Source organism: Vulpes vulpes, chromosome 13, assembly GCF_048418805.1.
Source record: "Vulpes vulpes isolate BD-2025 chromosome 13, VulVul3, whole genome shotgun sequence".
NCBI classification, from domain to species: Eukaryota; Metazoa; Chordata; class Mammalia; order Carnivora; family Canidae; genus Vulpes; species Vulpes vulpes.
In genome coordinates this window covers 131,868,109-131,890,843 of record NC_132792.1, presented here as the reverse complement: position 1 = coordinate 131,890,843, position 22,735 = coordinate 131,868,109, and the positions used below count along the sequence as shown (strand labels likewise).

The 22,735-nt window shown below is 38.6% G+C and overlaps 1 protein-coding gene across 2 annotated transcripts; it reads right to left on the bottom strand.

Moving 5' to 3' along the window:
* Positions 1-717: 717 nt before the first annotated feature.
* NTMT2 (N-terminal Xaa-Pro-Lys N-methyltransferase 2) lies at positions 718-21,049 on the bottom strand. Of its 2 annotated transcripts, none has more exons than XM_026003280.2 (4): positions 20,822-21,049; positions 8,380-8,555; positions 2,858-3,107; positions 718-2,091 (listed from the first exon to the last, which is right to left on the bottom strand). In XM_026003280.2, the coding sequence occupies exons 1-4, from the start codon at positions 20,973-20,975 to the stop codon at positions 1,820-1,822; spliced, it is 852 nt and encodes a 283-aa protein (XP_025859065.2). In that variant the 5' UTR covers positions 20,976-21,049; the 3' UTR covers positions 718-1,819. The 2 variants fall into 2 exon arrangements, with proteins under 2 accessions (XP_025859065.2, XP_072589771.1); XM_072733670.1 differs by lacking the exon at positions 20,822-21,049 and adding an exon at positions 9,983-10,074.
* Between the last annotated feature and the right edge of the window lie 1,686 nt (positions 21,050-22,735).

Genomic DNA, 22,735 nt, shown 5'->3' with positions numbered 1-22,735 from the left:
TTCATCTGAATTAAAGAACATATTTTTAGGACAACCATATTATTTCCTCCAAAGCTCAAGAACCCAGGAGCAGAGAACACTGATAATTTGTCAACTAGCATTTGAGTATTGGCAAAGCAGAAAATCAAGAGATAAAAGAATTAAAAGTGCAAGTATAAAAGAAACATTAAATTTCTGGAATGGGCCTAAATAAATGTTTTGGCTGATTTGCTCTGAGGTGCAGAGGATTAAATTATGAATGCCCTTTTTTTGCCATATTCAGTCTTTAACAATGGCTAGCCATTTGATTTAGTTCTGGTCTTTGGCTTGTTCCTAAGGTTCCAACTCACATTCTGTTGTGTTACCCTAGAGCATGATAAGTGACACAACAGGTAGAGGTGCCAAAGGCAAAGTAAGTGACTTAATTTTCTAGGACATGACTAAAATTACCACAGTAGTCCTATAACAAAGTAGTAAATGTTTCACTCCTAAATTGTTTTACTCCTAAATTAGAGCTCTGACATACAAGTATAATTTTTATGGTTACAGCATATCCATGCAGTTTTTACTGAAGATTGTTTTACTCCTAAATTAGAGCTCTGACATACAAGTATAATTTTTATGGTTACAGCATATCCATGCAGTAGACCTTCTTTACTTAAATTGATATTTTGTATCCCATACAAGACTCAATATGTATCAAAATACAAATTATGTCAATATACAAATAGGTGCTTCAACATGAAGATATTGGAGTGCCTTAAAGCAGTTATATTTAAACATTCTGCTAATAAAAATTAAATTTTGTATTTGAATGATTTTAGATTTTTTTTTTTGAGGTGGAGAGGGACAAAGGGAGAAGGAGAAAGAAGATCCTCTGCCTAGCACAGAATTTGACACAGGGTTCAATCTCACAACCCTGAGATCATGACCTGAGCAGGAATCAAGAGTGGAATGCTTAACCAACTGAGCCATCCAGGCATCCCTAAATTATTTTTAATTAAACCAATGCCTTAAATTAATCCACTTAGCTTAGTTTTCAGATTTATCATTTCCCTTCTCTTTCCAGTGTACATTCATATCAATGAAAGAAACAGGAGTGGCTGCAATGAAGCAAACAGTATTGAAGTCCAATGGTTAAAATTAGATTATCAATGACATTTACTTACATATTTGCAGCTGAAATTGCAATGCACAACATTTTTTTTTCCGGAAAGGAGACACTTCCTCATCACTGAAATGTAGACTTCTGTTATCAAATTACATCCATATTACATCATCGGGTGGTGAATTTGACCCAAAATAGAAAGTGAAACCACATATACTTTTTCTGGGAAGAGAAAGGCTAGAGACACAATTAAGCAATGGACTGGTTTTCATGAGATTATTTTGACTGGTGCCTTCTTAATTAGGGTGAGATTTTTGTCCAAGAGAATGATAGTCCCAAAGAGGAAGGAAATAGAATGTATCTAGCATGAGGGCAGAGAAAGGGAGTCTAAACTTTTTACCCCACCCATTCCAGAATACTCCATAATGCAAATCTTCACAGACAATGCAGTTTGTGAACATTGATCCCTTTTCTGTTTTTGTGTACACTTGTATAGTTTGGGTGTACACAAGTCGTTCTTAAAACATTTTTCCTGATGTTTCACTCTATTATCTTCCGAAAAATCTGAATGTGTGTATATCCTTATAAAATTAGTGGAAATTTGTACATACTACATTAACCATTTCCAGACATGCATTGCATTCCTTCTCTCCATCCCCTCATGAATTATGAGGAGAGCACTTCTGTCCTAAAGCACCACTGTGCAGTCCAGCTGTCCATTCCCACTGCCCATCAGGAATGTCCATCACTGTGCAGTGCAAACATCCACACTGGGATGCACTGCTCTGGAAAGCCATCCTGCTTCTCCTGGCCCAGCACCACCAGCCCACTCTTCCTAATGAGGCTCTGGAGGATGTCCATGTCCCGAGTCACACTGCTGTCAGAGAGATCGAAGATACAGCCCTCCCGAGCCACGTTGTCCTTCAGTATGATGACACCATTTTCTTTCAGGCCCGCTCGGCACCGGGAAAGAAATGCAAGAAGGTCTTTATCAGTCAGGTACCCTACAGGTGAGGCCAAGTAGATGGGGGAACAGGATGAAATGGTGGGTGGGAGGGAGGAGAGTAGGAGGGCAGGAAAGACCACAAGGTGAAGAATCAGGAGACCATTTGTTCACTCATTCGTGAATTACTTAATAGCCTGAATTGTTCTAGTTTCAGGAGGCTTTGAGAATTTAGGTAAGAAGACAGGTATCCTCTCTGAGGAGGCTTGGTGTCCTGTCTATAAAATAGGTATTATACTAGCTGGTCTATCTACCTCACAGCCATGAAATAAACTATTGCCTATCCTATGAGTCCCTGCCATTGTCTCCAGACAACCCAACTCTGTCATCACTTCTTTGTGTCTCCTAGACACACACACTCACTTAGACCAGACTCTAATTCATTGCTGTCTCATTTCCTGGGAATTTGTATCTTAAAAAATCTACTTTTGCCAGTAAGTGGAGATAAACTTATTTTGACCCCACTTTTTGAAGTTTCTCAAATATTTGGTTTTCTTCTGTGAGTTAGGTTGGTCCAAAGGCACTCCATCCCTAAGGATGGGAATTTTCAGGCTTGTAGCAGAGGATCTTAGGGGAGAGATTGGGAAGACCAGAGCTTTGGGAGAGTATCTATGATGCCTAAGGCTCGCTAACTGCTCTAAGCACAACTACAACTATATCTCCCTTTATATCCATGCTCCCTCTCCACAAATCCTCAAATAGCCCAGGTCTTGACTTGTCTATGTGGGAAGGTGAGAAAGGCAGATGTCATGCCATGCAGGACTAACCAGAGACCCACTGAATCCAGATGACATCATATCTGCCCAGTGGGGGTGTAAATTCCTGTAGGCTGTAGCAGTGGTAGCTTTCTACCTTTTCCCCATTGACCTGCAGGTAGTTCTGGGCTTCAAGGAGGAATGATTCCATCATGTCCACCAGTTCCACGCTGTTGAAAACCGGCAACAAGACGTGCTTGCTGACCCTTCCTATCCCAGAGCCACAATCCAAAGCACAGTCTGTTCCAGCTCTCCCGGGGCCCTGCAGAAAGGTATTTTGTGGGATACTTCAAATACAGACAACCCCTCTGAGTCTAGGACACTCCAATTGCCACTTTAAACAACTTTATTTTGGTCAGTTTCATGTAATAAAATGCACTATTTTAAATATACCATTCAATGAGTTTGGATAAAGTATACAGAGGGTGCATGCACCCTCTACTATGATCAAGTTCTAGAACATCCAATTACCTTTTCAAAAAAAAAAAATATCCAACATTGCTAGTTTTCACTTTCTTTATTTTATCCAAATGTAGGTCTTCAAAAGAATTTCAAAGTAAGCTTTTGGAAAATAATGTCTTGGGTCTAAAAAATTGGCAATTTTCTCTAAGAACTGAGCCACTGAAAGCCCTTTAAAAGTAGAATTTTGGGCAGCTCGGGTGGCTCTGTGGTTTGGCACCGCCTTTGGCCCAGGGTGTGATCCTGGAGACCCAGGATCAAGTCCCGTGTCAGGCTCCCTGCATGGAGCCTGCTTCTCCCTCTGCCTGTGTCTGGACCTCTCTCTCTCTCTGTGTGTCTCTCATGAATAAATAAATAAAATCTTTTTAAAAATTTTAAAAATAAATAAAAGTAGAATTTTATTAACTATAAATTTGGGTCAGGTCAACAGCTAAATGGATGTGCATGGTAGCTTATTGCTTTCTTTAAGATAGGGAAGGGAAGGGAAGGGAACGGAAGGGAAGGGAAGGGAAGGGAAGGGAAGGGAAGGGAAGGGAAGGGAAGGGAAAGAGTGAAAGAGCAAAGCAGTGAGAGAGCCTTTCAGGCCAGGATTTTACTTCAAATCCAGCCCCAATGGCACACAGTCACATGGATAGAGGGTATTTGCAGTAAAGTCTCCTCGTCTCTTTTCATGCTAGAAATTTTCTGCCTTTGTAAGAAAAACTATATGGTTTACTGGGCACAAATTCCCCCCTAAAATTGCTTTTATAAAGTATGTCCGTACACTAAATTAACTGGAAGTGAAAGGTAGATAGGTAGCACAGGGGGAAATCAGCCAATGAAAAATTTTTCACACTCACTTCTCTAAAGTAACATATACATATACACATATGTATGTATATATGACAGCTGAAACTTTGAGATATATACTATTTGATTTCTATATATTATCTTGTCCAAATTATTTGGTCACAATTGGGATGACTGCTAAATATGTTTTGTTAGAAATTACAGTAATAAGATACTTACGCTGCCAATCAGGATCTTAAAGAGAAAGCCTACTCTTGGTTTCACAGGAACTAAACATTTAAAAAAACATTTGGCTAAGGATCATGAGGTGAAGTTTGATCAGGAGGAAACATCATAAATGCTGCTTTCCAGCCCACCCAAAAGGCCAAATGAAGAACAAGAAGGGAAACAATTGTAGCTTCTTTTCAAATGGAATCATAATAACATGATTTATCACCTGCTTAAACATAGAAGTTCTTTGTGTCTGTAATAACTATGATAATCAAAACAATACCACAAGATAATGATTATTCCCCAATTTGAAGCTGAGTAAATTAAGATTTCTAATACCACACAGCTAATGGACTTGAACATGGAACTGTGTGAATTCAAAGCCAGTTCTACCTTAGGGCTGTCACCTTAAGTGACAACTCTGATTCCTTTGGTAGTATCTGTCTAATGCTATGCTGAAAAAAAAATTCTAAGGTTTCATTGAGACTTAGCAGGAAAGAGTTCTGTGATTGACTAGTGATGTCTGCCTAGAGTATGGGAAAGGGAAGTGGTGGTACATGTACCATAGGTTTGCCATTCCTACTGACACTATGACACCTCTCTCATCCTGATATTTTAAAGTAAACTAAGATAATTCAGAAAAAAAGGCTTAGGCTAAAGGTTTATGTTGTGAACTCCATAAGGAAAACATCTTTTAAGTAAATCCATAACATAAACAAGATGGGACAAGTATAGGAAAATTATTTTAAGCTACTGAAAATGATGTTAGTAGAAATTCATATGCTCAATTGGAGATTATAACTACAGATTTTTCTTATGATTACTTGGCCTTAAAGTCTCTATAGATCATGTTTCTCAGATTATTGTAGCAAGTAGTCTTAGAATTAGAACCATAGAATGATCTCCTTTATTTCAATGAACTAAATAAACACAAAGCTGCTCTGGTTAAAGGGAAGCAGAGTCTCACTCACTCACCCTCCCTATCATTCTCTCAATAAAACCTTGAAGGATCTCAGTAAAACCCTAGAGTTTTTAAAGAACTCATGTCTAATTTCCCTACTTTTTTAGACAATGAAAGCAAGGCTCAGAGAGGTAAAATGTTTGAAATAAAATTCCCTTAAGAATTCTCAACATTAAAAAAAAAAAGAATTCTCAACCTTTTTGTTTGTATTTTTCTCCAATTTAGATGTGTGATCCTTGACTATAGTTACTTTTGAAACAACAGTTATTTACAAATTTTAAAAAGGTACCTTTCACCCTAATTCCATGTGCTGCTAGCCTCCCACTCTATTGCTTATTTCTCTTTATTCCATTCCACTGCATGTGCTGGCACTGCATCCGCTATCCTGGCGGATATCCCAAATTTCTCTCTCATTCACACAAAGTTCCTCTAGGAAGGAGTATTTAAAGACTGACCTAGGGACATCTCTCACCACTTGGACACGATGGCTGTCCCTATTGAAACCTGATGTCTTTCCATGACTGTGACTGGACCTATGCATGACATGTGATTTCAGAACAAGATGTTTTGTTATTTTCATTGTCACTTATGATGCTGTCTTCCTATATTATGAATTCATATAAAACAGTAAAATGCTCTTAAGAATTTCATTTTAGTTTTGATTCTGCCTATATATTTTGTTTTGAAGAACATAATTTTAAGCTCACCCAGGAAGTTTAAAACTAAAAGGAAAGTGTAAAATGCCACTGTGTAAAAACTACTAAGTAGAACAAGTTAGACCCAGGGTCTTCAGTCATCCAATCTCTGAGTAAGGTTAAAAGATAAATACCGTCAAATGTTGATTACTTTTTATAAATTGCTGCTCCCCCCACATCAGAAAGCTAAAACTAAGGAAAGTTATCAGCCATGCCATTGACATCATCTTGGTATCATTTGTTTATTTGCTAAAGTAATCATATTTGTAATGAGTTTAAACACCTTTTCTCACTGTCCCATGTCACTAAGTGTTGAAAGGAAAGCAAAACTTTAAATTAAACAATGTCTTTTCCCAGTTGACATAAGGATAAATCATGTCAGATACTCATATTCCCTGACTCCTTGTATCTTGACCTGGATTCTAATTTAGCAGATTATTAAGGTCAAAGAACCAAAATATCATTTCTTTAAAAAGACTGTTTGTACTTAGTTAGAGGTCATGATTTCACAATGAGCCTTGTCTACTAAGAAGGACTCCTTATATTTGTTTGAAAAGAGCAGGCTTCTCTTTTCCAACATAAATACGCAAGCACAGGGCTGTTTCCTTTCCCAGGTCCATGGGTGTGTATATGGGCTCTGTCTGACCAGCATCCCTGTGGTCAGCCTGGCATTCCACATGGAGTGACAAGACAGCTGGATTACTAACTAAGCTTCTGAAATGCACTGGGATCAAAGCCGGCCTCACCACGAGGCAAACAGGAGGGATTGCTTTCAGCTAGGCTGGAGAAGAATTGAGGTCTGTGGTACACACACACACACACACACACACACAAAGAGAGAGAGAGAGAGAGAGAGAGAGAGAGGATTTTTCTGCTTTGTGAGACAAATGGAAAAAATATGTCATGGTTAAGAGTAGAGAGTTTGGTGTCAGAAGACCTGGCTGGGCTTAAGTCCCAGCTCTTGTCTCTTACCAGCTGCATCACCTTGACAACTTATTTAACGTCTCCAAACCTCAGTTTCCACAACTGGGAAAAACAGAGATAATGATAGTACTTATGTTTTAGAATTCTTGTGAAACATAAGACAATAGTTCTAAAGTGCTTAGCAGAGTGGCTATCTCAGAGAAACCACTCCATGTCAGCAATACTGATTTAGAAATATTCCAAGCTGCCCTGACCTATAAACAGCCACGGCTATCATCTCTAGCCTCACACTCCTTCGTGGCTGTAGCTGATGTTCACACACGTCAGCCCCAATGGTGCTCCATCCTGACCCAATTCTGTCTGCTCCAGCACTTGGTGCTCCAAGGAGTTTGGATGTAAAGTGAACCTCACCTCAACACTAGGGATATTCTTAACAGCATGCTTCCAAGGAGGTTGACACCTACCCAGATACTTATAATATTTATAATGTTTCTTTTATCAAAATAAAATGGACTCCAAATTTCCAAAAGATGACTTCAAAATGAATTGGAGCAAAATCTGTTTGCAAATTAGGACTTTATGTCTTCAGCAGGAACAACAGCAGCTTTGTTCTGCTGGCAGCTTAAGTCTATTCTAACAACTACATGAAGTTCCTTAAACTGTAATGAATGCATTTTGTGAAAGCCTGTTATTATTAGTAGTAGAAATAAATTAGATTTATTGGGTAATAATTATTCACAACAAAGAAAGTACTTGATGCATATTATCTCATTTGTTTTTCACATTATCCTATGAGGTAGGTTCTATGGTTATGCTCTAGTCACAGGAAACAGAGACTTAGAGCCCTTAAGAAAAAATTCCAACATTGCTTATACATTGAATAGAGGAAGCTAATGACTCTGGAGTGCAAGATTTTGGCCTCTACACAATACTGTCTATCTCCATGTGACAAGGAAGTAAGGAAGCAGTTTCACCCAACACCAGAGCTTCAAAGAGATCACATTTTTTCAAGGCAAAGTCTGCACTATTTATTAAATAACATGAAGAGATTCTACTGTACTTAGTATCATTTAAAACCAAACATAGGCATGCATTTACTTGCTATATTGAATTTGTATTACAGAAATCAATAAATCACTCCATGATCCCAAGTGGCAAAATCTCTCATCAATCATCTGGGTGTCAACTGTTTGATCTGTAAAACTCAAAAAGAGATGTCTTCTTAATTCCTAAATTATAATATTAGCACTGCTAGTTCACCTTCCCCTGAAGCATGAGAGATTAGCTGATACTAGGATGGTTAAATGCCAAGTGGGTTGAGCCAGTGGTTTGATGCAACCCATCTTTTCTGAATATATTAAAATAGGCTTTCAGGCTAAACTTCTAGCTGAGCCATATGGGTTTAATATGACTTAAAAGGCAACACAGAAGAGGTATGTGAGCTCAATGTTTGCAGTGACTTTGCTTCCTCATCAAGCTGCAGTTGGATAACTCACCCCAACAAATTTCCTAAGAAATTTCCGAGAAGACTGGATATCTGGGTTGGACAGTTCAATGAAATTTCCCATCATACCCTCTTCAGTAGCAGGTACTTCTTGGTAGAAAAGTTTAGCTCTGGCATAGAACTGCATCTCACCATTGATGACTTGACTTGTTAAAGCATACAATTTCACTGCAAATTAAATATTATGAATATTTATTAATATTTATATGGCAAACAAGTTCACTCTTATCATACATTTAATTGCTTCTTAGAAGCCTGTGAATTTGTGCTGTGGAGGAAAGGCACAGTCAGAAGATATGGGTTTCAGTTCTGGTTCAGTGACTTACTATGTAACTTTGGAAAAACTTCTTAACCTCTCTGATTTTCAGGTATTTCATGCATTGTGGCATTTTCATGACTTATTAACCCTATAGTTTAATGAAACTTTAGCTTAATACTGTATTTTTTAAAAATTTAACAGCATTCACTATAGTAAAATAAGCAATTTCACAAGCTTCATAGTGAATTGTATCTTTGAGCTCCAAATGTTTTATGAGAATTTAATCATTAATCCTTCTAATCAGAAGGTACGTTCAGGGTAGCTATTTTTTTCACTGCTTTTTCAAGCAACTCAACTGAACTATCTCTGTCTACTAATATTACAGAAGATTTGCTTGAAGTCTTTCTTCTGAAAATAAATAAATAAAAAGATAAAAAGATTTATTGAGCAACTATTCTGTACAAGATAATATCTTAATCACATTCACATACACTATGTAACCTCATTATTTCAGAAACCATATGAGGCATTATTTTAAGACACTCACTATTAGAAAAACATAAGTTCCATTTTCTGAAGAGTAAGTGTGAATGTATGTAAGTGGGTTTTTTTTTTTTTTGGTGGATGAAAATGCACTTCTTCAGATATAAAATATTCTCATTAGAAGACATTCACGAGGAAATGATAAAGAGTGGATGAAAGGAAGGAATTTCTGGTTCCTCTATTGTAGGTTGAATACACGCATTTGTCTTTCCTCCTTCCCCATATCCCCCTTAAGTTGTTTTAATAAACAACACATAACAGTGAACAAAATGAGAGGGGGGGGCCACCGATGGACTCATGATTTCACCAAATGTCTGGGAGACAAAAAGCAAATAGAACAAAGCTAAAATATCTTGTCTTGGATAGATGCAAAAGGAAATAAAAATTAATCAAAAAATCTGTCTACAAGCCAACCAGTGAGAGGACGAATGCTTCCTCCCCAAAATAGGAAGTAAAGCTATAATCATAGATGGTGGAAGTATCTTCTCAAAAAAGAAAAAGATAGAAGAAAGAAAGAAAGAAAGAAAGAAAGAAAGAAAGAAAGAAAGAAAGAAAGAAAGAAAGAAAAAAGAAAGAAAGAAAGAAAGAAAGAAAGAAAGAAGAAAAGAAGAGAAAAGAAAAGAAAGAAGAGAAAAAAGAAAAGAAAAGAAAAAGAAAAGAAAAAGGAATTGCTTAAGTAAACCTAAAGCAGTTAGTGTTAGGATCCTGGAATACAACTCATTTTAGCATATAGATGACTCCAAGTACCTCATCTGCTCACACAGATCAGAATTTCGTAAGATTTAAGATCTACCTGTACATGTAGAGCTTCTTGTCATTCTTTTTATTCAGGGGAGACATATGTAACAGAGGAAACCTTCTCCATTACCTAGAATCATTGACCCTCTCCTTTATTCCTAACTATGGATAAAAATTATTTCCAAACACATGGGGGTAAAACAGCAGTCTGAAAGAAAAGATAAAGATAAAAATAAACAATTAGAAATGACCCCAAAAGAAATAGAAATAATTCAGGAAATGGATGAGAACTTGAACCAAAACTAAGCAGAAAAAACACATCCCTGGAAAGATACGAGAACTGGTGCATCCATAAATCAAAGATAAGATGCCAAGAAAATGATAAAAATAACAGAGAATTCTTAGAAATTAAAGTTTTGATTATCAAAGACATTGAGTAAATTTGTCATGACATAAACAAAAAGACAGATATGAAAGACTGAGGTAAAAGATTACAGCTATAAAGACTTAATTCGGGAGGTCTAAATATCAAGCCAATAGGGATTCTCAATAATAGAGAAATGGAAAGAAGAAAATTACTAAAGAAATAATAGAAGGAAATTCTCCAGAGCTAAAAGTGTAGGTTCCAACAAGTACTGAGCAGCATGGATTTTTTTTTAATATTTCAAAACACAGGGATACCTGGGTGGCTCAGTGGTCGAGCATCTGCCTCTCACCCAGGGCATGATCCCAGAGCCCTAGGATTGAGTCCCACATCAGGTTTCCTGCATGGAGCCTGCTTCTCCCTCTGTCTATGTCTTTGTCTTTCTCTGTGTGTCTCTCATGAATAAATAAATAAAATCTTAAATAAATAAATAAATAAATAATCCAAAACACAAAGAATAATAATCCTAGAAGTAGAAGATCCTAAAGTTATTTAGAGGGGAAAGGTGGTTGACTATCAAGGAGGGTTGCCAGATTTAGCAAATAAAAATATGAGACACACAATTAGTTTTGAATTTCATACAAAGAATAAATAATTGCTTAGTAGAAGTATGCTTGAAATGTATATTGCATGGGACATACTTATATAAAAAACTATTTTTGATCATTTTTAAGTTGAAATTTATCTGGAATATTATACTTTATCGGGCAACTCTATATTCAAAGGACTAGAATCAGGCTTATAGCACAGATCTCATTAGAAACACTAGAAAAGAGGGGCACCTGGCTGGCTCATTCAGTAGAGCATGTGAATCTTGATCTGAGAATTGTGAGTTTGAACCCCACACTGTGTATAAATATTACTTAAAAATAAAAGCCTTAAGAAAAAATAAACACTAGAAAACAAAGAAGTAACGCCATTAATATTCTGAGAGAAAATTATTTTGAGCCTAAAACTTAATACCCAGTCAAACTGTGGAAATACATTTACCTACCATGGATTCATTCTTCAGAAGTTTCTTGAAGCTATATTCCAATCCAATGATGGTCAAAATCAAGAGAAGATATACGTCAAAAGAATGAAATTAGCCCAGGAATCCAATGAAAAAGACATCCCAAAATGACAGATATTTATCAGATCTAAAAAGAAATCAGTCTTTATTACAACAGATACTATAGGCTTCAGAAACAGAAGTTCATCCAGAAGTAGAATGAATTGGATTCTGGGCAATAGAGTAAGAAAGAAGCAAAGAGACATTAGTGATATTCTAAAGAAGACATATTTTTTATCTCAACCATCACACACACACACACACACACACACACACACACACACACAAGAAGACAAATGAAAGCTCCAAGCAAAATCAACAGTACAAAAATTTTATGATCAGCAAATCAAAATAGTCATAATTTTCAGTAGAAAGAGTATAAGAAAAGAGAATCTATTTAAGCTTAACCAGAATAATTTTTCTTCAGGCAACACCAAGGTTGACAAATTGGAATAATGCACTACTTGGCTCTGAATTGAATAACAATTACATTGTCCCAAATTTTGAATCTAAAAGGTAAAAATCCAAAAAACACTACTCATAATGTTTCATTGTAAAACATTCCATCTATGGAGTTACTACAGTATTTTCCAACTTGAAGATGTTGGAGCCAATGTTTGGACTTTTGAATGGTCATGGGTTTACTGAAAACAATGTAAGAATCAGTTCCAATGTACATTTTCTAGAGACTAACATTATATGAGATAGCCCCCATATATATTAACTGTTATACATAGTTTTTTAAAACACAAATCTTTTAAAAATATTAAATATATAGATGCTTTTTTGCCATTTTATACACATATTAAAAACTGACTGAGAAAACACAACATTAAAAGGAGAGTCTTGAAGTTTAAAATATTGGGAACCACTAACCTACACCAAATCCTCTTCCCTAGCCTTAGTAAAGTGTTGTATAAATAGCAGGTGGCTCAATAAATTCTACAGGATGACAAAAATAAAGCATAAAACCAACCCAATGACGTGAGTGCTCCAAACTCTTCTGTATGTCTCAGAAAACCAGGCTAGAAAATCACAGCTTAGAGTCTTCCTCAAGTCCGGCATGCTGCCTGGGATCACAAGCAAGCCACAGCCCAGTGCTCTCCTTGATCCAACCAAAGTGGCAAAGCAGCCACACTCATCATCACCTGCTTAAGTCAACTAGTTGGTGAAGTCTATTAAAACCCTTAATCTGGAAATGGGAATGGTCCATTATGCCAGCAACATTTAGACCACAAGTGAATGCCAAGCCCAGCAGGGGTCAGACTCAATAGGTAGGTTTTTACGGTTATGGGCTTGAGTTCTCATTTTCACCTAATTGACAGGAGCATTTCACTAAAACGATATATGAGGTGTCATGGCCAGCCCCAGGTACTCCCCTCTTGATAGCTCCCGCAATGGTGCAAGTTGACTCAGATAAGGTAATCAGTCATCAGCCTGTGCCTTTTTTTTTTTTTTTAATTTTTTTTAAATTTTTATTTATTTATGATAGTCACACACAGAGAGAGAGAGAGGCAGAGACACAGGCAGAGGGAGAAGCAGGCTCCATGCACCGGGAGCCCGATGTGGGATTCGATCCCGGGTCTCCAGGATCGTGCCCTGGGCCAAAGACAAGCGCCAAACCGCTGCGCCACCCAGGGATCCCCAGCCTGTGCCTTTTTATTAAAGAAATACATCTAGCAGCTCACTCTTGTAGGATTGCAATGTCTCTGTGAAATTTGGGGTAGTCTAAGAAAGAGTTCTTGATATAGTTCTATTCGTTCTTGATATAATATGGTACTTATTTCTGGACCCACATTATGGGCTGAACTCTCAAGACCCTTACAATAGTTTACTTGTTACAAAAAGGAAAGTAGAATAGAAGCTGATATGCCTTGAAGAAGAATTTGGATCTTGTGAACTCTCTAAGGAAGATTTTTGCTAATAGCTAAATGCTTATGTATGCTGAGTATCTTCTTGTCTTTTTGTTTCCTTTTTCTTCCTTTTTGTTTTTCTAAATGGTTGGTTATAGTTATTTTAGACTTCATTCCAGATGTTAGAACTGTTTGTCAACTGAAAATTGATCTGAAAGGATAGGTACACTAAGTTTAGACATTTAGTTTGAAATTATTTGAAATAGGATCATAGATCATGTTAATCTTTTATTTATAAGCAAAAAAAAAAAAAAAGCCCAATTAGGGAATGCCTTTATGAAGGATAAGACCTAACATGAAAGAGATTTGCAGGTGAGCACTTCCTAATTTAGCTGTTTAAGAATTAATGGTAAAAATGGGAAGAAGGAAAGAAGGAGATAGGGAGGGAGGAAGGACATAGGTACCATGGAATATATTATTCAACCATAAAAAGGAAGGAAATCCTTCATTTGTGACAACATGAATAGACTCTGAGGATATTATGCTAAGTGAAATAAGTGAGACAACTAAAAACTAACACCGTCTGACTTCATTTATATGTGGAATCATAAAAAATCTGAACTCATAACTATTTTTTTCACCAGCAGGGGAGAGCGAGAAGTAAAACTTTATCACTGGTCTCTGGTGGAATCCAAAAGTTTAGCGTGCCAAGAATACTAGAACGTTGTCATCATCAAGTCTCGGAATTGCCCTGAGGGACGCTGTAGGTTTGATTTGTTCCCTGAATGCTTTAGGTGTCTGGTGTTTCTCATCTCTAAAATAATGCACTGCCTACCATAATAATTTAAGAAGGTTTCTTCCTTTTCAGCTGAGGGCTAGTTCAGTGGTTCCTAATTTTTAACACGAATAAGATGACCAAAGGGAGGGCAGAGGGGACAACACACTTTCCCCACTTTGGCAAGGATCTACCACCCCACATCACACCCATACCCACTTGGCCAAACATCTTCCCAACACTCTATTCCTACTTGAGCTTTCGACCTCACCTACTATCAAATTTTAGAAGGCTAGAAGGCAGGCCAAGAATTAGGGACAGGTTTCTCATCGTAGGATTTGCATCAAAGGAGTCAGACACTGATTCAGCAGTCACCAGGTGTCCTGTGCACCTCCACTGCATCCTGTGAAAGTCTCTAGTGCTCTATTTCCACATTTTACAAAAACTGTGTGGGTCTCTCTCCTACACTGAATTCTTCAGGATAAGGCTGTATCTTGTCTTTGCAACCCCAGCACTTACTACTATGCTTAACACATAGCAGAACTCTTTTGAATATTCATTGGCTAAATGAATATTGTCACACTTTTTGTTCTTTGAATAACACAGGTTCAACAAAGTAGAGAGTGGTTATAGGAAAACGCTGACATAAGTGACACAGGTTACACTTTTCGCAGAGTTTATATCTATCCTAATTAGGCATACCCATATCATAAAAAATAGTAATTACCATTGATCAAACATGGTTGTATGCACAACCTATGCTTAGCATTTATGTCTAACAGAATAGGTAAAATGGATGTTGTTATTTATGGAAGAACACAAGGCTGCAAGAGGATACCTGAATTGCCCAAGATCGAGTAACTGGTGAGGACATTTCTGGAATTTAAACTGAGGTCTATTTAAATCCAAAACCCATATTTCATCCCTCTCATCCTGTGTGTGTATATCTGAAAGTCTGCTAAATAAAAAAGGAAGTCATATGGTTCTCCATTTCTTCAAAGAGAAAAATCATCTTGCAGTGTCTGCATTACAAAGGTAACAGTAAACATTTGAACAATGTTATCACTGCTCAGTGAGTTGTGCAGCCATGATGCCACAGGGGTGAAATCAATTTGAAAAATACCAATGGTTATATGTTGAGTTTTATTTGGCAGTCCCACGTGTCTTACAGGAAGTGTTTTTACTAACTCTGGTCTTTAATTGTGATGGCAAAGAGGTGACCATTGTTATCAATTTCCTCCTTAGAGACTGATTCCTATAGAAAGAGCTAAGTGAAGGGTGGATACTAACAATTGGTGGGTATCTCCCATGCACCAGATATTATATTAAGCATTTTCATATCATCTCTTCACATTATTTCTTTTAATCTTCATGATGATAACACAAAACTGGTGTTATATTACCATTTTGCAGATAAGTGATGAGATACTCAGAATTAATAACTTAATATACAGAAACAAAGTGTCAGAACCAGGTCCTACCCCATCCATATTCTGCTGAACTCTGTGGAACCATTGTTCTAAATGTGAAGTCAGACTAAGCTTTTAATGACGTGCAGGAATAATAGACTCTTAGTATATGATTAACAAATAGTCATTGACGTCTATGTACTAGGGAATACACTGGATAGCATAGTGCTAGAAGGATTATTGAGTGGTTAATTTTTAGGAACATTTCACCCTTGAGCACTGGTACACAAACTGGAGATGTATACAATTGTTTTCCTATTTATTTCCTATTTGTTCATAAAAAGCCACCTTTGGAAAAATCATTCATTCCATGCCCCACCTTGTGCTGGTAGAAATAGGTTAAATGGACCTACTCACTGGCCTGCCTACCTTGTTGATTATCTCAGTACAAAGCTGATGCTTTTCATAGACTAGGTTTTATGTTCCTGTCAAGTCAAAAACCATCGTAAAACTCACATTGCTGCCTACATAATTCAAGTTAACATTTTCACTGGAAGGGAGCATGATTTTGAGGTTCAAAAAGGGCAGACTCTGTGCTCAGACTACCTGAGTTCTGATCCTGCTTCCCCACTCACAGTCATGTGACCTTCAGCAGGTTACTTAACTCCACCGCACATCAGTCTCTTGGATACAAGGTGGGGAAAAGCACAGTACCATCTAATAGGCATGCTGTCAAGAGTCACTGAGCTGATACATGCAAAGCACTGAGAACAGTACCAAGCTTGCTTCCATTCCTTCCTGAAGAGGTGTTGTAATCAGTGGCATAGCTAAGCTTTCATTGGAGACTTGTGGTATGCGTGCCCTTGCTTCTCCACAAATTTCTGAAGTGAGCCAAGGATATTCCAGCAAATGTCCCCAGGACTTAATGTCCTTTCATAGTGTACTGTGTGGGACTGGCTACCTAATGCAGGCAGTTGCAGGGAGGAAGGCAGGAAAGAAAGAATCAAAGAGTCTGGTTAGCCACTGTTCTTTCCAGAATTACCCCCAAACAACACACTCTCTGTGCTGACTCTACAGTAGCCATTCCCTAACCTTTTCAAAGAAGGGCTTTATTTTCATTTCTATGAAGTTTTGAAATCATCAAAAGGAGGGGAAGTTGATTCCAACACACTTGAGTGGAGCTGGGGAGAGAGCACATCTACTGGCTAAGTTTTCATTTCAAACTGAAAAACTTACTATCTCCTGCCACGTGAAGAGTCCCATACAGGGAGCTGAGCCTACCATTTTTGGTAATGCCTGTTCTAGGGAAGACCACATGGTGACATTAAAAGAGGCCTAGCTCTGAGGAAAGAAAGAAAAAAACTAATCCTTATTGAGCATTGCCTATATGTAATGACTTTTAATTCTTCCAATTGCCCTGAGGATAATGATACTCAGAGACTTTAGGAACTTGCAGAGGTGACTTTCTCTATCAATAGCAGTGTCAGAATTTAAACTCAAGACTTTTGTGACCTGCAACTAATTATTACTAAGGGGCCATTTAATGTGCTGTGAACAGACACCAAGTTCTTTCTATGCACCGGGAACCATGGTAAGTGCTAAATTATACAGATATAGAAGAGGACATGAAAACTAGAGTCCAATCAGGGAACTATAGGTACACGTATTCCATAAATAGAAATTACAATCTCCTGGGGGCAAAAAGCAAGGTTTAAGCAAGAAAATCAAGGCTTTGGGGAAAACTTGTGATTGGATAAAAGTTGTAGTGGCAGATGAGACATATGTGCTGGTTTCTTCCTGCACCTGCAAGTAGCTGGTAGTCTCCTAGAGGGACTTTAGCTTCTGCCATGAGAAGAAAACACTGCAAAAAAGCTGAGTATATGAAAGAGCTGACAGCCTCCTGTAATCCTAATTTAAACCTTTTAAGGATTAATAAAAAATTATTTGTGGATTTGCCTCCATTACCAGTTTATAAAATCCTGAAGAATAGAGACTGTGTCTGTTTGAATTTTCTCCAGTACACAGAACAGGACGTTGGATGACAGAGTTCCATAAATGTCTCTTCCACTAGATTGATGAGAAAGCAGAAATGTCTGGTGTTTCTATCTCTAAAAAGCAATGGGTTCCTCCCTGGCAGACACATTTCCTAGTGACTGGATATACCTATATTCCCTCACATTGCTCAACATCCTTGCAGTTAGACAGGGTCACGTAACTGGTTCTGGGCAATGGTTTCTAAACAGATGTAATGGATGTCCTTCTGGGACAAAATATTTAAGGGTTAGTAGGCAAAATTTTAGCTCCTATCTTCCTTTACCATGGTGCATAACAGTGTTCCAGATGGTGGAGCCTTTATCATCCTAGATTCCTAAATGCCTTTGTGGAATACAGCTCCCCCCACCCAACCCCCATAATGCATGTTGAAATTATATAGCTGGGGATTTACCCCAAAGATACAGATGCAGTGAAATGGCAGGACCTGCACCCCAATGTTTATAACAGCAATGTCCACAATAGCCAAACTGTGGAAGGAGCCTCGGTGTCCATCGAAAGATGAATCGATGAAGAAGATGTGGTTTATGTATACAATGGAATATCACTCAGCCATTAGAAATGACAAATACCCACCATTTGCTTCGACGTGGATGGAACTGGAGGGTATTATGCTGAGTGAAATAAGTCAGTCGGAGAAGGACAAACATTATATGGTCTCATTCATTTGGGGAATATAAAAAATAGTGAAAGGGAATAAAGGGGAAAGGAGAGAAAATGAGTGAAAATATCAGTGAGGGTGACAGAACATGAGAGACCCCTAACTCTGGGAAATGAACAAGGGATAGTGGAAGGGGCGGTGGGTAGGGGGTTGGGGTGACTGGGTGATGGGCACTGAGGGGGGCACTTGACAGGATGAGCACTGGGTGTTATGCTATGTGTTGGCAAATTGAACTCCAATAAAAAAAAAATTTTTTTAAAGCAATGATATAGCAAAAACAAAAAATTAACTTTTATACGTTCTGCTATTGAGATTTTAGGGTTAGTTTGTTATTGCAGGATAGCATAGTCCATACTTACTAATATAGCCCCCAATTGCTAAAATCAAAGCAATACTGTGGATGGGGCTACCTCTGTTACTCTCAGGGGAAACTAATGCCTGGGACAAGTCATCGGAATCAGAGAAAAGAAGCATTGCCTATTTATGGAAAACCAACTAAGTAAAATGGAGTCCTCTTTGGCTTGGGATTGGACTAAGGGTTTTCAAACAATGTTTATGGAACCCAATGGGTGTTACAGAAGCCACTGGTGAGGCTAGGAGGACAGAGCAAGAAACAGATTCTGTCCCCAACCCTAAGCAGAAAAATTTCACTTTTTCTTGTTTTATACTGGGCTTCCATGGAAGACTTTGTTAAAAGGTTTGTTTTTTTTGTCAATACTTTTTTTAAAAATTGGAAATCTTTTTGGAAACCATCAGCACATTAATAGAGGAGAAAAATAGGTAAAATCAGAATGACTTTACGGATTAAAAATAGAATTGAGACCAAACATAAATTATAGACTCCTTGTCCCCAATTGATTTTCACTTGATTTTCAGAAGATTCTGTTTTATTCTTTCTTTTTAATATATCTTCACTACTTTCAGAGCTGAGTTCCTTTTTCTCTATAGCAATTATTTTTAAAATTTGGCAGCCATTTGCCCCATCCTGAATATCTTAGTAATTGTAATTGATATATTTCCCCAGACTACTGTAGCTAAGGCCACTAAGCTACTGTTCTTGCAATGTGACACGCACAAGACTCTCAAGAGTATCTTTAGAAAAGCAGTGCTGTGCTAGTGTGTGGAGCAGAAGAACATCCTCACCTTCCAAATGGATTGCTCTACTTTTTCCACTTGGATGCAAATGAGATGCATAACATTTCCTAAAATAATTACTTAGGGGCAGTGTGATCTACCAGAAAGAGCCCTCGTCTTGGGTTCTTTTTCTTTTCTAAAGATTTTATTTACTCATGAGAGACACACAGAGAGAGGCAGAGACATAGGCAGAAGGAGAAGCAGATTCCCCACTAAGCAGGGAGCCCGATGTGGGACTCTATCACAGGACCCCGGGATCACGCACTGAGCCAAAGGCAGACACTCAACCACTGAGCCACCCAAGTGCCCCTCATCTTGGGTTCTTCTTTGACATCAACAGAGACCTGTCTAGGTTATACCACATTATCTCTGAATTTTCTTTTCCCAGTTTGAAAAAATAAGATGGAGGCAGGGGTGTGAAGGCGGGAGGAGAAAATAATGATACTTATCCTATCTATCCCATAGTATAGCTGTGAGGATCAAATAGTATCATAAATAAGGAAATTTGGTAAGGAACATTGAATAAGTATGAAATGAAAGCATTTGTATGTCTAGAGTTAAAGATTCCTTCAAGAATGGACTTATAAAAAGAAAATTTGGTAGGCTGCTAGCATCTAGTTTCTTGAATGCAATACACAGAACTAAGTATGCCTATGATGTCTGGAAACCCTGGCCACATCAAGTGCACAATGGGGCTTTCAGGCAGCCTTAAGAAAACAGACTGGGGCTGTACATACTGGGTCCTGCTTTCATTGGGGGAAAATATAAATCAAAGGGGGACACTTCAACCTTTAATCGTAAGTTATTTCCTCTTCAGTGCTGTTAAGAGTTCCTTGAAGTAACACTTTTCACAAAGGCTGAGAAAAATAGTGTAGACAAACCCGATAAGCTTTTTATTGCCCTATTGTCTAATTCCCGGAAAGCTAAAGGAAATAAGGAAAAGGGAGACATACCACCAACCCAGGGTTTTTTTCTTAATATTCAAAGACCTGACTAAAACCTGCTCCTTTTTGGCCCTCTATTATTGATTGTGACTCAGGAAAGCCAGAAAGGATCGTGTGGAGTGTGGGCTAATGTACACACACACAGAGAAAGAACAAGGAGTCCTTGATCTATTATTGTTTAGTCTTTCTTTTTAACTCTTAGTTGACATATTACTGCATTAATATTCTCATCTTTTAGTTACCTAATTTCCCCTGCCTCCCTCTCAATTTTGGCAAATATTAAAAATGTCCTTCAAAACTTAGGAAATGAATTTCTGTAAGCCTGATACTTGGGCAAACCAACACCCAGGGAAACAAATCATGGTGCCTGAGAATGCATGGAAATCCCAAAATAGAGGACTGACTTGCCAGGCAGCACTTGATCTTTGCACCCTGCAAGAAAGAATGCCATTGAACCGTTTAAGCCCTCTGACAGTGGTTATGGGTTCTTTTTACATGAAAAGTGTCCTTGTCCTAACTCCTGGCAGAGGTCCCACGACTTCACACACTGCCCCTTTCTTGTCCCTTATCTAGTAGCTCTGACTCACTTACCCAGGGGAATTTTTTCCAGCAGGTAGAGATAGCTCTGAAAGAAGTCATTGCGAATGGCTTTGTGAAGGATAAAGGACATGCTATGTCGACAGAGTTCATCGTCGGTCTTCTGCCAGCGGGATCTGAAGGCAAAATGGGCTCCCAGGTGGGCCATGGTGAAGGGGGATGATAATTATTCCTACAGAGAAATGAAGCTTGCCTGGCTGTTTCTTTGAATTAGCCTTCTCCTCCTACACGAACTTGAGACTGTCATTTTAAACCAGCCCCTGTCCATCTATATCAGGAGAAGCTCTCATAGGGCGTGGGGGAGGGGCCACAGACTCGGGAGGTCAAGCTCCTGGCACATTCCAAGCCCCCCCCCCCCCCCCCCCCCCCCCCCCCCCCCCCCCCCGTCGATTGCTTGGGCGACACCACTCCAAGCCAGCAGGTGCTAAGTAAAGATGAAAACAGGCTGAGTGAGATCCTGCTTCATCCAGTAAAAAGCAGCGTCCCTTCTTTAGCTGCCACTTCAAACAGGGAGGAGCTCAACCCGCTAACACCCTGACTATTTGCTTTAATTTGATTCCTAAATTGGAATAGCCTAATTTCCATTTCAAAGCGTTGGAAATATTTTGCAGGAGATCCTGTTTCCTGATTTCCATCACTCCTCCTGGAACATAGAATCCTCAAGTTACAAGGACCCTTCAAAGTCATCCTAGCCAACCAGGCTCCTCTCATCAGTGCAATTTTGCCCAAATCATTTCATAGGGGTGGATACGTGTTTCCCATTTTTAAGGATTCTATGAGAGACACAATTAGATGAAAGCCTGTTTGGATGTTATATACCCATCTCTGCCAGCAAACTAAACCCTTCCAATCCAGCTTGCTCTAAAAAACACCTACTTTGCCTGTTTCTTCCTCTCTGTATATTGTGGGGATGATTTCCTCGTAAGTCCTCACTTGATTTCTATACTTCTGATCATCCCTCTGGGTTCATTCTCCACTCTTCCCACATACTGTGTACCCTGGAGGCCGACCTGTGTTGACAACGTCAGTGGACTCCCTTGCCTTCTCAGTTCTAGTTGGATTCAGCCAATGGGTAGTGCCAGCAAAAGACTGGAGAAGAGTGAGCTGATGTGTTTACTTCCCTGGCACCTTCCCTGTGGAGATGCCATAGGCTGACTGCTTCCTTTGGTGGAAAGTCATAACTCCTGTCTGGCATCTTCCCATACAGCTATCATATTCTATGTCTGATAACTGCTCCCTCCTATACGGCTTCAGCCCTCTGGGTAATGACATGCCAGACTGTCAAGAGCCCTGGAGTAATGCACTATTCCTTACAATTTTGCTATACTTGCCTACATCTTTGTAAATAGTCTCTTTATCAAACTGGCTCAAACTCTTAACTTGCAAATGCCATCTGTTTCCTATAGGAAATACCACTACCATTTTATTCCTCTAATGTCCCTAACAGGAAAGTCCATAAGAACTCTATGCAACCATATCATGTGCAACCCCAGACTCCCCACCAACTCCAAACATAGACACATACACACAGATGCACCAACACACACATTGTGGTAGTATCTAAGACGGCTCCTACAGATCCCCTGCTACTGCTTGATATTCACACTTTTGTGTAATCCTCTTTCCTTAAAGTAGGGTAGACTGACTGACACACTTCTAAAGAATAAAATATGGCAGACATGACAGGATGTCACTTCCAAGATAAGGTTATAAAAAGACTATCTTGGACATTTTCTTTTGCTCTGTTGCTTGCTTTTTCTGAGAGAAGACAGTGCCTGTAGTGAGCTACTCTATGGCAAGGAAACTGTCTCAGTGCAACAGGCCTGGAGTGCAACGGAGGGACTACATTATGCCAACAATCCTGAGTGAACTTGGAAGATCTTCCTCCAGCCAACTTGGTAAAAGTCC